This window comes from Centropristis striata, chromosome 16 (assembly GCF_030273125.1).
Source record: "Centropristis striata isolate RG_2023a ecotype Rhode Island chromosome 16, C.striata_1.0, whole genome shotgun sequence".
NCBI lineage: Eukaryota > Metazoa > Chordata > Actinopteri > Perciformes > Serranidae > Centropristis > Centropristis striata.
In genome coordinates, this window is record NC_081532.1 from 14,912,538 (window position 1) to 14,926,012 (window position 13,475).

Genomic DNA, 13,475 nt, shown 5'->3' on the forward strand with positions numbered 1-13,475 from the left:
ACACGAGACGTACTATTTATAAAACCTTGTTGAAATTAGAGCCACTTTGGTGCCATGCCTGTCTGATTTCAACTCCCTTTGAAATTCAATATTCAAAGAGTAAATATGTGATGAACAAACACAATTCGTGAGAAAACACAAACACTCTCTGCGTGTATGAATATCAGTTAAATTGTTTTTCATGTCACACGGATGTCAAACTGGATTAACTAGTCATTATTGGTGATGATTCAGGTCCTGATTCACAATTAACGACCGGAGGCGTGAGGATCCGACCGTGGCAGTGATGCTGGTGCATTAGTCACTGACTGGTTGTCTCAGTGTGGGGAAAGACTTCTTTTGTGGAGGCTGTTTGTTTCTACACTCCAGTAATCAGTAAATATCACAAACAATTCCCCGAACGGATGAGTAGTTCTTAACTCCTTCAGATAAGTCAGTGTGCCCTCAGCAGAAGAGGAGGAGAATGAAGAGGAAGATGAGGAGGAGGATGAGAGCGAGGTGTTTTTTTTCAACTAATATGAGAAACTTGTTCTTAACCCTTATGAATCACTTTAAAAAAGTTGCTCTGTCGTCCAAGAAACTAACATGATACATTAATATTATTTTCTACTTTCACTTAGTTAAATGTGTTAACCAAAGTCAGTCCAGGTCATTACCACCAAATATTGTTTTCACTGTCAAAATTTTAACCCTTTATATCCCAGATGGTCACATAATGCATCAATTGTTTTTTTTTTAATTAAAAAATATACAAAAACATAGATTTGTATGCACTGCATTAAACACTGCAGCAATAACCGTAGCGGAACCCAGGAAATAGCATGTATTTGATGAGGAAAATGGCTTAATCTGCTAGGAAGTAGTACAAACATAAATTGTGAAGGGCTCCAGATTGAAAACCTGATATAATAGAATGCATTACTTTATCTTATGTTTAAACTAATAAACTTTTGAAATCAGGGTTGTATTCTTGTGGTCAGCATATTGTCATACTTACATCTTCTGTGGTTCCCGTGATGACATGTAACCCATCGTAGGTAGACTTGATGTACATCCCCTAGAGCGAAGAGAAACCCCACAGGATTTTCAGTAAAAATACAATATTCCCAGAGGGAGAGAAATGTATGACAGAGATGTGAGGATCACAATTTGACACACATTGCAAGCATTCCTGTCCTGCAAACCCAGAAGGCAGACATTGGGTTTAGAGAAAACAAAAGAAATCTCCCAAAATTCCTTACCAGACCCTCTCCTGGTTTGATATTATTCAGCTGGACTTCCTCCAAGCAGGCCGACTGGCTCATCAGGGGGTCCGAGGTGGTTCTCACAGTCTGATCACAGATGTTGTTCAAAATCTTAGACTGCAGAGGAAAGAAAATGCATCGGTGAATAAAATAAGTAGGACAAGACTCAAATACATTTCTCACAGTAATTATAAGCGGTGTGCTAAATCCTCTAATAGTGAATTGTGGCTTTTTATAACCATTGTGTGTTGTACAGGTTGGAACAAGTCAGCTTACACTGCTTCTCGTGACGCATGGGCCTTATCCTTCATCAGCTAGTTGTCTCTGTGTACATTCTCTGTGTGTGTATGTTCGTGTTTAGTGCAAGGCTAAATGGGCTAAAAGGGACCATTAGTGTGCTTGTGCAACACTGAAATCAGTCCTGTGCACACCACCCTCCTTTCTGCTTTGTTCCTAACTTGTTTCAGACATAAAGGGTCATTTGTCATCATTACAAGGGCCGTCTCTGTGATGTTTCTTCTTTTGTTTTGAACACATGGTGCACACTTTAGGTAGAGGTAAGCTGAAAAAACAGAGATGGACAAAGAGAAACTCCAATGTGGACTTCTCTTGGGTTGTCTGAGAGAGAGACAGAGTTGTAGAGGAAGCCCAGTATGAGCCCAAGAGGTCTGCAGAGTGTCAGGAACAGGAAACACTGATTGATGATCGGGGCGTATTAGAGCCGCCTCCTCTGTTGGCAATCCTATAGACCCGTCTGCTCTATTCACTTAGAAAACGGACCTTGCTACCGAGATCATGTCACACAATCTCTTTGTAAAGGGACATTTACCAAACGATCTTCCAGACCTTTCCTCCCATATAGGAACATTAGGATCTCATTTAATTTACATTATGGGAAACAAAGAGAAGAGATAGTTTACTTACAACTTCAAGGATCTTCTCTTCCATCTCGTAAACACTGCAGTCCTGTTACATAGAAGACAGTGATGACAGATTAGGCTTGTGAGCAGTAAACAACAGGGAAGAGGAAGAGGTTATTCAATGGCTAGGGAGAAGAAAAAAGTATAGGGGTTGTGTAAATACGATATAATCAGCATTCCAGATATAGAACTGAGAAAAATGGAGAACAGCCTCAAATAAACAGCTTTTACATCCAAATTGCCTCTCTGCCTAAATTCTGGGGGAGCTATAATTGCATAATGCCCAGTGTGGTACAGTTAACTATATTGGAACGTAAATACCATACTAACACTCATATAGTAACAGACTACATGGTGGGAAACAATTGGAAAAAACATTTAATGATGTTCAGAAAAGTCCTCATCCGAACAGTGCTTTGGTTTTCTGCAAACATTTGGATGCATCAGTGCTTTCCACGGTTGAAAGTGGGTGGGCTGGTGGCGACAGGGGGTTTTCTGGAAGTTAAAAAAGACGCAGTAGCTGTGATCATGGTTGTTTGGGGGGAAGGAACCAATGATAAAATCTGCAAAGTCAGCCGGGAGACTGACCACTGTCCAAGTGTCCCAACACAGACTGCAGCTGGACGGCCCACAGCTGAGGCAACAGCCTCCCCTGACAACTGTGTTGTTGGTGGTGAAAGGGCCTGTGGTTAGGCTGGCAAGGGGGGTTGACAGTGCTGTGGGGGGCCCCTGTCTGTTTATGAAATTGACTCTATGCGGGGATTGCCCCGAGGGAAGCCATCCATCAAAACACAGGTGAAACACTTCTGTCAAAACTAGAGAGCACAGAAAATCTACTCCGACAAGTCTCTTACATCTTCAGAGCCCTTGCAAGCCACGGGCCTTTGTCGATGCTAAAATAAAGGGATGCTGGTGTTGTAGCCCTCATAGTATTAGTGACTTGCACAGGCATGTGCCATGTACAAAGCCAGCTCTGTCGCTCTTTGTAAATCCATTGTGCAGACAGCGAATGGGGGTCGAGCAAGTTTTTCCATATTTCCATAGCTTGCACATTCCACTGGGCTAAAGGGGAGCACATGACTTGTCAAACTGTTAGTTTGTTTGACAAGATGTGACTGACTGTCTATGTCCGCGAGCAACGGCTTCACATTACAGCAGAGTAGCCCTCTAAATATGACTTTTGTTCTGTGTTTGAGTGCCTGTTTAAAGCTCTTTTGGTAAGTTATATACACGTGACTTTGCCACATGTCCCTCACTTAGGGGAAAAAATGAAAAGCCAATATAAACACTAAGTAGGAAAAAACACAATCATAATAGGTTTCATTTGACATATATTGGTCCCAAACTCATGTTTCCCTACAATATATTTTCAAAACTCTGCCAAGAACATATGGTGGTTTCAGAAAGAATTTGGCTATGCTTACGTAAACATGCAACTGCATATTTCTTTTAGAGACTGGTCAGTGTTAAGATGACTACACTGTTGACTGAGCTAAGAGGGATGAGCTAAAAATACATATTTCAATGTTTAGAGGTCATGAAACAAAACAGTATCATTATGTGCTGCAGACATGGTTTGGCAATTCTCCCATCGAGCTTTAACATTTATGGAACGTTTCTCCCGTTTCACAGCACCATCAAATCATGTGAATACAATATTGCGGGTAATCCTTTTAAGATCGGTTCATGATATCCAAATGAATCCCATATCTTTGTCAACCCCAAAGTCTCTTCTAGTAGACAGGAGCCAGATCATAACTAAGCGCTGAGAGAGGCTGAGGGACAATTCCCTGGGTGTACTGATCCCTCACGTTATGGACTTGATCCCACAGCCGGTGTGGATCAGATGACTCTCTGTGTGCTGCTCTCTGGGCCTTTGATCTGCCACCACAGCGGATTTGCATGGTCGAGCAATGAAGTGGCCCAGAGAGAGGAGCGCTGGCACTGTGCAGGAACCTGGAGTGTAGCTGCCTTTACAGTCAATACAGACTTTCTGACATCCTGTTATTCATAAGGCATTAACACATGATGGATACATTTGTGAAAGTGTTTGGCCTACATAATGGAATCTTTGTTTTTTTTCTGCTAAAAATAAAGAGATATAAACTTCATATCTGAGCCAACATTTCAGGAGTGGGAAGCGCAGATAAAAGACACGGGGGATCGATGACAAAATGTGTCCTTTGAAAGAGAATGACCTCCACACTGACAGGTCAGCCAAGATGGGTGATGCGTTCACAGTTTTATGGCCGTGTCCCATTGTGTGTGTACACACAGGCTTCATTCAGGCAGAACACATAAATTGTGTGATCTGAAAAGCCCTAATTCTTGGCTGAAGTTCATGAACGAGCTGGGCAAACCTCACGCCGTCCTCCCACATCATAAAACTAATCACTGTGGCAGTACCTATTTTATTAACCAGGGGCTCATACTCTGGCCTACATGTTATGAATAACAAAGAGGGTCTAAATGGTGCAAAGAATATGAGAAAGGAAGCCATGGTATTCTGTGTCAGTTTGGATACCTAAATGCACCCCATCAGTGTTTCTGCAGCTACATGTGTAGTCATGAGCGGATTTAAAACAGACGACCAAACTGCGTCTCTTCTCCAGTTGTTGGAGGAAACTAATCTCTCCAGTCTTACAAGGCTCTTTCAGCACCTATCAGGAGTTTATTCTACACTATAACCTCTCCACTTCACATGGCAGTGTGGGAAATGTATACCCCCCACTTCTCCTGGATGACCATGACCGAGACACCCACAGTAAATCACCAGAGGTGCTGAAATCCCAGACTCTGGTGAGGAAATAGGCACTCTGGGAAAGGAATTTATTTTGATGCAATAACCCTCTAAAAATGACACCTGCAGTCTCAGCAGCCACTTTCACTGGCAGTGTAAAATGAGTTGCTTACCGGGCTAAGCTTAAGTCAAACAAATTGTACATACGAGCTAATGGCTTTGATACTGAACAAAAGGCCTTTAACCAGCTTCCATTGTTTAAAACGTATGCATGACCAACCACTACTGATTGTATGAAACTGACAGAATTAGACACCCAGTTTTACCATGATGCAATGCAAGAGCAATGCTCTGCAGAAAGTTGTGAAATGTAGTGGATGTATTCTGATGCTCTGTTTTAACCGTTAGCCATTTCTCTGGCAGTCAGATGGACCACCTCCTCATCCCTGCGTTAAACCTACACACAGGAAGCTGCTTTCAGACAGTTTGGTCTCCCACTGTGAGCATCTTGGAGAAGCAAAAACAGGAACCACATGGCTGAAGGAGTACGGCAGCCTGGGGAATGTTGGCAGCCACCTTTTAAAAGAGCGCCTGTGGGTTTTATGAAACTGGAAACACAAAAGCGACGGTTACCATTAAACGTCCCCGCACTAAGGGGGTCTCATCATTAGCCAGCATGAGGAGGAAAAGATCCCAAGAAAAACATCAGCATTTGCAATAATGTGCTCAGACTGCTGGCTTCAGGCTTGTGTCATGGCTGCCAGACCACATTTCCCATAACTCTCCTCTCCTACTCTTTATCTTGCATGTCTGTGCCCCTGGGCTGGTATGTGCTCAGTGGAAAAACCTATTGTGTGTGTGTGTGTTTGTGTGTTTCCCAGGGGCTGGCTACACGTGTGCTGTCGAGCTAACTGGCGTGCAGACCTGTTGAACTGTGGTGGTGAGCTCCAGGCACAGCTGAATGATCTTGTTCTTGGTGGCTGTGAAGTCACTGATCCCTGTAAGAGGCGTCCTGCAAGAAGCAGACAAAGAAGGAAACGGAGAACATTAAGAACCAGTGATGGACAGCAGAGTTGGGCTGAGATTTTGTCAGTCGAACTGCAGGGCTGCATAATTTTGAAAGCTAGGAATATGACGACAGTTTTTGATATTTATTAGGTACACCTGTAAAAGCTCATCCGTATATTCTACCTCCACAAAGATAATAATGTTCAGTTTTGCAGTGGTGTTAAAGTGAATTGCATTATACTAAGGGGTGATCCTGATATTTTGGCCACCCCATTTGCAGTATGTCCAAATTGTCAAAAATGGGCCTAAAATGCTGAAGAAAATGAGTTATTATTGTCTGTTAATAGATTTTATGGCGAAAATGAGATTATTCTTTAAAATAATAAAAATGCTAAAATCTCAATTATAGTCTCTTGATAGATATTATAGCAAAGTATGTCCTTAAAACAGAAAAACACCATATTATAGGATGTCCAAAAATCTTCCAAATCGTCCAAAAAACGCCATACTTTAGTATGTCAAAAAGTTAAAGAAAAGTTCATTATTTTAAATGCTTAAAAATGCTAAAAGATTGCCCTATTATAGTCTTTTGATACATATTATAGCATAATATATCCAAAAATACCAGAAAAACACATACTATAGTATGTCGAAGGAGTATTGGGGAGGAAGAACCTTGGAAACACATTTCAGTATATAATGCAGTTCTCTACAACATCACTATCACAACAACTTTTTTTAAATCTCTGAAATAAGACCTCTTGGAAAGATTAAAAAAAAACTTCTTGTTCTGGATTGCATTAGATTGTATAGATGTACCTAATAAAGTGGCCAGTGTCCATATGTCTCAAGTGATTCACTGCTGAGTCAGCTATAGGCTACTAACACCATGCTTTATAATGGACGCAGTGAACCTTGCTCTAATTGTTGTGTTTGGGTGACTGGCCACAGACAGACTTGGTTGTAACTCAAGAATGCCACCATTCTGGCGCCATGTTTTGTGTCTCTTTTCTCCCCTTACTCCCTCTAAAACATAGTCTTATGACATTCAAAATATTCTTCATGACCCCCCAACCCTTAAGAAATCCTTCAAATATGTCAGCTAACAAATTATGAAGAAAGTATTCCATAATCCTTATATTTTTCATTTTTGTTAAGTGTTTTGGTAAAACTATTATTTCTACTAAGGTATTGATGGTAAATAAGATTTTAAAAAGTCTAAACAGCATTAGCACAAAATGACTTGTGAATTTCTAAATAAAAGCATATAAATGGGAACTAAACAGATGTTATTTAAGCACAGCAGCACTTTTAAAACGCCACTATATTCTCACTACTGATCTCAACATTAAAACTACCTAAATCATGACATCATCTTACCCGCTTTAGGCGAGCATGCCACAAAAAGAGAAGCTTAATTTCAGCCAGCTAACCCTTAATCCTGGCAACCTGCTTAATATGCTCTGCTTTTATGGTGTGATGTGGAGCAGGTCACCAGGAGAGCACAGGGGACTCAGCCAGCTCTGGTCCCAAAGCTCACAGGGGGTCGCATGTCTGCTTTAAAGCTGTATATAGAGTTCACTTGGTCAACAGCATGGACATGGCTGTGGACTTACTTTTTGAAAAAGTATTTTTTTTTTTTGCCATGGATGAATGCCTGTATCTGCTTGGCTATCACATGCACATCAGTCCTTTATTCAACTGTGGAATGGTCTAGATAAGGTACTGTATGAGCACTAAATAATAACCTTGATTATAACCCCTGTTTGCTTCTACATTAATGTTCTGAATGTCATGTACAGCACATTTAAAATGAGGTCTTTGATACAATATCCCCCTGCACTATGACAAAGAAATGAAATCTGTTGGTCCCTGTCAAGGGCCAAAAAACATTTAAATGCAGGTTGCTGGGGTGAAAATACAGTTAAGAGGGATCAATTTTGAGTTATTACCTGTCGAGCCAAGCCAGGAGACTCTTTGCAGCGCCGATTAGCTCCACCACAGAGGTCAGAAAGTCGTTGGGTGGCTTGCGTGACATGCTGCCTTCATATGCCGGGCTTTTCCTGCGGTCGGATGTTGCCATGTGTAGACTGTTGGTAGCAGCTCTCATCCTCACAACCAGATTCTTCAAGTTGTCCGTCTCTACCCCATAGTTCTAAAATCAATATACAATAATAACGAGGTCAAACAAAAATAGCAGAAGCACACAATCATGATGGAAACTGAAATTCTATTTATTGCCAATAAAACTTAAGATCAAAGCAAACAAGCCCTCTACACAGTCTACACCAGGGAGGTACTTTAAACAGCAGTCGAGTCTTCTTCACAGGAAAACAAGTTGTTTCCTGTACAATGAAGGGCTGTAATCATTTCTTTTGACACATACAATTTAAGAGCACTTGTCTGTGAGGACAGCTGAGGCATGAAATTTCCCCTGCAGTCTCCAGGTTTGGTCAGAGCAAAGTTTGCATTCTTGGGCCTGGGTTGTTTCCTGCTTTTGCATTCCTCTAATTTATAGGTTATTCACATGCACAAAGCAGCAAAGCTCCTGACGTTAAGGGTCACTAAGTACATTAAAGACCCAGCTATGAGCTGAACTACTGCAGGGTGCTGAGCTGCAACAGCATGCACATTTTTCTTCTTGAAGGGTAAAGTGCGTGTCTGAGACTGAGCATGAGCACTTGTCAGTTATTTAAAAGAGCTTATTTTAAAGTCTTTGCAATGTTTTGACTGAATAAATGGGGTTAGGAATAATGTGTTGGTTAAAGGTTAACAGAGAAAGAGTAGCCCGGCTGCTGTTCTGGTAAATATCAGCTTACATGGTGTTGCATCGCTGCCAGGAATGCTGCTGTATGTGTGATGTGCCAGTAGCTAAATATGCTTAGCAAGGAGTAAAACAGCACGATCTGCAAGTGGTTAGTGTCTCATTTTATCCACTGCCTGTCTCCAACATGAGCTCAAAAATGTATAAATCAGTGCAAGCAATCACTGGAATAACTGGAGTAGTCAAACAGTAGCTGAAGCAGCCATACTCATGGCACACTTGACATTAAATGGATTTATAAACATCATAAAAGATAAGCAAACATGCTCAGCTTCTCATCCAGTCTTAGTGAAAGTGAACTGAGGCACAAAGGCAGTGTGAGTGTTTTCCAGATCAAACGTCTCTCCTGGCTTTTTCATTAGCAGGCTAATCACACAGTCACAGCGGTTCTAACTGGCCCACAGATGTCCAGTGAGCTTTTGTCCCACACTGCCAGCTGAGCTAAAAACCACATCTGAACAGAATCTCTGGTTCCAGTCTAATGCAATTTTTCATTCTGCTAACATTTCAAGCCAAATTTACATTATTTCAATGCCTTTTATAGACTTTAAGTTAATCTAGAATCAAGATGGCTGAAGCTTTTTTTCCTCTTGGCTCTAGTTGGGGCTCTTTGAAGGGACGATATACTTGTATAAGTGTTCTCAGGAAAAATAGAAAACGGCTATCACAACACAGTGCTTCCTGCCCTCACCACAGGTATTACAAGGATCCGACTTGACTATAAAAGATACCAATGCCTGTAGCCGAGACAGACAGTGTGTGTATGTGGGTCTGTTGCTGTAATGTGCCATCTAAGGTGAAGTGTTACATTATACCTTGGGACAAATCCCCCCTAGGCAATGATAAAATACATTTACAGCTGTTCTGCAGCTCATGACAAGAGATGATCTGTCATATACTGTATGTTCAATAGCCGTTTAAGACTGTTCATGTGTGTGTGTAGTCTTTGAGGCGGTTGCTGGGGTCTGAGAACAAATAAAGAGGTGTTGGGTTTCAACACTGACTCTGCAGAAGACATCAAGGCTCAGAGCTTTTGGGCGGAAGAGAAGTCTGAGCATGAATTTTTCCTAAAGCTGTAGAGCTGTATGTTAGGCCATTGGTCATCATGATATAGGTTTGAAACTGCTCACCGACAGCTCAGGGTCCTGATACATGAAAGGGGAAACCCTAATAATATGTGCACATGCTGAAACATTTAAAATTCAAGAGCGAAGCCTAGTAGCAAAGTGTCACAAAGATGAATGTGGCTGCAGCAACAGGAAGTGTCTGACCTAACAGTAAACAAAAAGAGAGAAAGTGGGGGGAGAGTGTGAGAGCTTGTGGGGTTGCTGGTGGCCTGTGTTCCTGTCGGTAGCAGTGACCTTGCCTCAGTTAAAGCTAATTGAATCGGGGGCCTCACTTCCTCCCACGGGGCCTGTGGAAGGCCAAGGACTCATTCTTAATAAGGAAACCCCTAACGGACAAAAAACATTTAGCTCGACTGCTTCAGTAAGACGTGAAAGGTTGCCGAGAGTCCAGCATTCCTGGGCCAAAGTTTCAAGGAACAGAGAAGAAGGGTGAAAATATAATGTGCCAAATGCTCCTGACACACAGTACTGCAAACTAACAGCACCTTTTGTAGAGATAATAGAATGCACAGGCAAGGAAAAGGGTTTACTTTAAATAACAAAAGCATGCCGATAAAGCACTTTGGAGGCCAAATTTATGAAGCTGCTCAAGAGGCAAATGACTTGAGATTTCATCGCCATGATGTCACAGTTCCAGGGGTGAACAAAAAATCTGGGCCTGATTACTGTGATGGTAAAAGAGGTTATGGGCCACAGGATGTACCATATGGTACATATTTGATGAGGAGTAAATCTATCAAAACACAAGAAGGCAAACATGCATGTGCCAAGAGGTTCCAGGTGTGCACTACTACTGGTTTCAGGTAGATGAGGTACTATTAGGACAGGTTGCTCATCTTTCCTTTATGCAAATTGAGAATGGAGGAGTATATTGGTTGAGGGAAAGTTGGGTCTAAGGGAAGAGATGAATCAGATCTGTCTGGTTTGACTTTGGTCATCAAAAGATATCCAAGCATATATTTCAAGCTGATATGTAGACTGAATACCATACTAGCTCAATATATGTGAGCCCCAACACAAAGGAGCCAAGAAATGATAAGAAGATGTGAGCTAAATGATGAGCCTGTTTCCTAACCTCACACTAAATCACACACATATGCCGGCTACCAACAGGAGACTCTCAGTGTTCTGAGGTGGCATATCACTGACGGAGAAATCACATCTTTTTGAGGCAATAACAACATTTGTTTACAGCTTTCAAACCAGCATCAATGCAAGATGCTGTAGGAGAGAGAAGATTGAACTTTTAGGGTAAAAATAACTATGCCCCAAACGATTAATGTAAAGCATTTTAAGAGAGCATAAAGGCAGAAATGCTGACATTGATCAAAACGAAGGGACCACAATCTGGAACTTTTATGGCACGGAAAGTGATAAAACTCAAATCGATCCCATCTGCTGGAAAACCTGGTTCTCTTTCAGTTGGAACATGGACGGTTTTCATCACTCTTTTCATGCACACTAGTTGAAGGCAGATATTTTTGTTGGCAGTTCTTCTGGGAGCTATGATGATAGACAAAGGGTCAGCTGGTTTGCTCCTAGAGTAGACTAATAAGAGCCAAATAGGGGATGTATAACTGGACCAAGAAAAGATGGCTCAGGTGGGTAGATTGCTTGAGCAGTAACCCGACATTTCTGTTTATTTAACAGAGACCAAAAAGCAAACATATCTTGTGTATGTATATTTACTGTGTGTGAAGAAGAGATAAGTTTGGGAGAGTGAGGAGAGTTCCTATCTTATCTATCGAACACATCATCTGTTACTCGTTGCTACATGATTACAATTAACTGCCTCTAATAATCTCACATAGATCAAACTGCCAAATCAAGCCTTAGGCTACTTTAACCCAATCTCTCCTTTTCTTGAGTGACATTGGTGATCTCCAGTGTCCTCAGGCTGCTTCGTGTGTTGTGGTGCCTCCACACCCCGCTGAGCTGTGTGGGAAATGATGTGCCTTTCTGCATCGCTGGTCCTTTTAGCTGGCGAACCAGAAACTAGAGGCCGGGTTTTTAGTGAAATACGGACACGGAGGGTGAAAGAGAGGAACAGTTACCAGAGAGAGTGCCCGTTTTGTTACAAATCCTTCCTGAAGGTACAGTCACGTCTCATGATTATGCTTTAACTGTAATATCACTGCAACTGTATCCGGCCACACACACACACTTGCATCTGAAGTCTACTGACCAAAGCGCAGAGTAGATCGACAGCCTCCAACACCAATTCTTGGTGTCCAATCCTGGCCACGCCAAGCTCCTCAAGATCTTGATGTGTGATCTTCAGTAGCTGCTCCCCACTGATCTTCTCCCGCTCAAAGTTGCTCACATATTGCTGCAGGCTGTCATCCAAACCTGAACACATAAGATGAAAAATAGAGGGATTCATTAGACAAACATTAGTACAGATCAGAGAGCTTCAGTTCAACTGTCATTTGCAAGATCTCTTTGCCGCTATGCAAAGCAAAATTAGACTACTCTATCCGTCTTTGTATAAGCGTGTGTTCTAAAACTCTGTGTGTATGTGTAGGTACAGTGCAGACAAGGAACAGGTGGGACTGCTATCTTTGCTAGACAAACACACCATAAACAGAGTAACAGTTGAGACCTTAAAGTCTGTTGGGCTGGTTAAACAATGGGTGGCTATATTTGTGAGTGCATGGGTGTGTGTGAGTGTATGTGTGTGTATGTGGGTGTTTCAATAAACGTGCCAGTGTCAGGGGCGTCCCCTTGCTACTATTTGGAGCACCAGTAACAAATGAGATAGACCGTTAGACTACCAACTGCTCTTGTCATTAAACAAACAAGGATGTAACTTGCATGAATACACTCCCTGTGTACTGTAGTGAACTGCAACAGGCTCTTCTGATACTGCGGGACACAGTATACAGTACAATGCCATAAACAAACTCATAAACATACCCTCCCTATGTATGCAATGTGTCTCTCAGTGGATGTTCAAGTAGAGTCGAGATAACATTGTGAGAAACAAGCCCTTGTGTGTGTGTGTGTGTGTGTGTGTGTGTGTGTGTGTGTGTGTCTGGCTATGGGTGCAGAAGTAAACGCCATCTTTCTCCCTATCAAAGAGCGCACAGAGAGGGGGCAGCTGCAGATACATGGCCTTGTGCCCTGCTTTGCTGAAAGACCTGTCAGCTGGAAGACACACTCACTCCCTGTAACTGTGCCACACACACTCTTGACAAAAAATATTCTTCAGTGTGAGACCGGGTATGGCTGATCCATTTTCAATTGGACATTCAATATGTAACTTAACAGCAGATAACTGCATCTATATAAAATGTAGGGCGTGCAGTTATGAGTGAAGACCTACTGGGTGTGTTCTACGGTCACAGAGCCATTTGTGTGAATGGCACCTCATATCTTCATGCCTCTCTGACACTCAGTCTGTGCATGTGTTGCAGAGAGTATGCAAAGAAGGTGAGAGTGTATGTGTGTGTGTCATGATAGTGAAATATTGACCGGACAAGATCATATTGCATGTTTTAGAGTATACATAAAGAGTACACAGTGTACACAGTGCTTTGCCGTTTTGTATAACCTGAAAACAAATGTTTTTTTCACTGATTTAGAGGCATTATCAATCTAATAATAATACAT

General features: G+C 41.9%; 1 protein-coding gene across 1 annotated transcript in view; it reads right to left on the bottom strand.

Moving 5' to 3' along the window:
- LOC131988251 (connector enhancer of kinase suppressor of ras 3-like) overlaps positions 1-13,475 on the bottom strand; it is a 33,583-nt gene that overhangs the window by 4,979 nt on the left and 15,129 nt on the right. Inside the window, exons 2-7 of the mRNA XM_059353351.1 lie at positions 12,049-12,212; positions 7,865-8,067; positions 5,829-5,916; positions 2,169-2,210; positions 1,242-1,361; positions 998-1,057 (exon numbers count right to left, since the gene is read on the bottom strand). Coding sequence (XP_059209334.1) covers positions 998-1,057; positions 1,242-1,361; positions 2,169-2,210; positions 5,829-5,916; positions 7,865-8,067; positions 12,049-12,212 — 677 coding nt within the window. The remainder of the gene's footprint in view (positions 1-997; positions 1,058-1,241; positions 1,362-2,168; positions 2,211-5,828; positions 5,917-7,864; positions 8,068-12,048; positions 12,213-13,475) is intronic.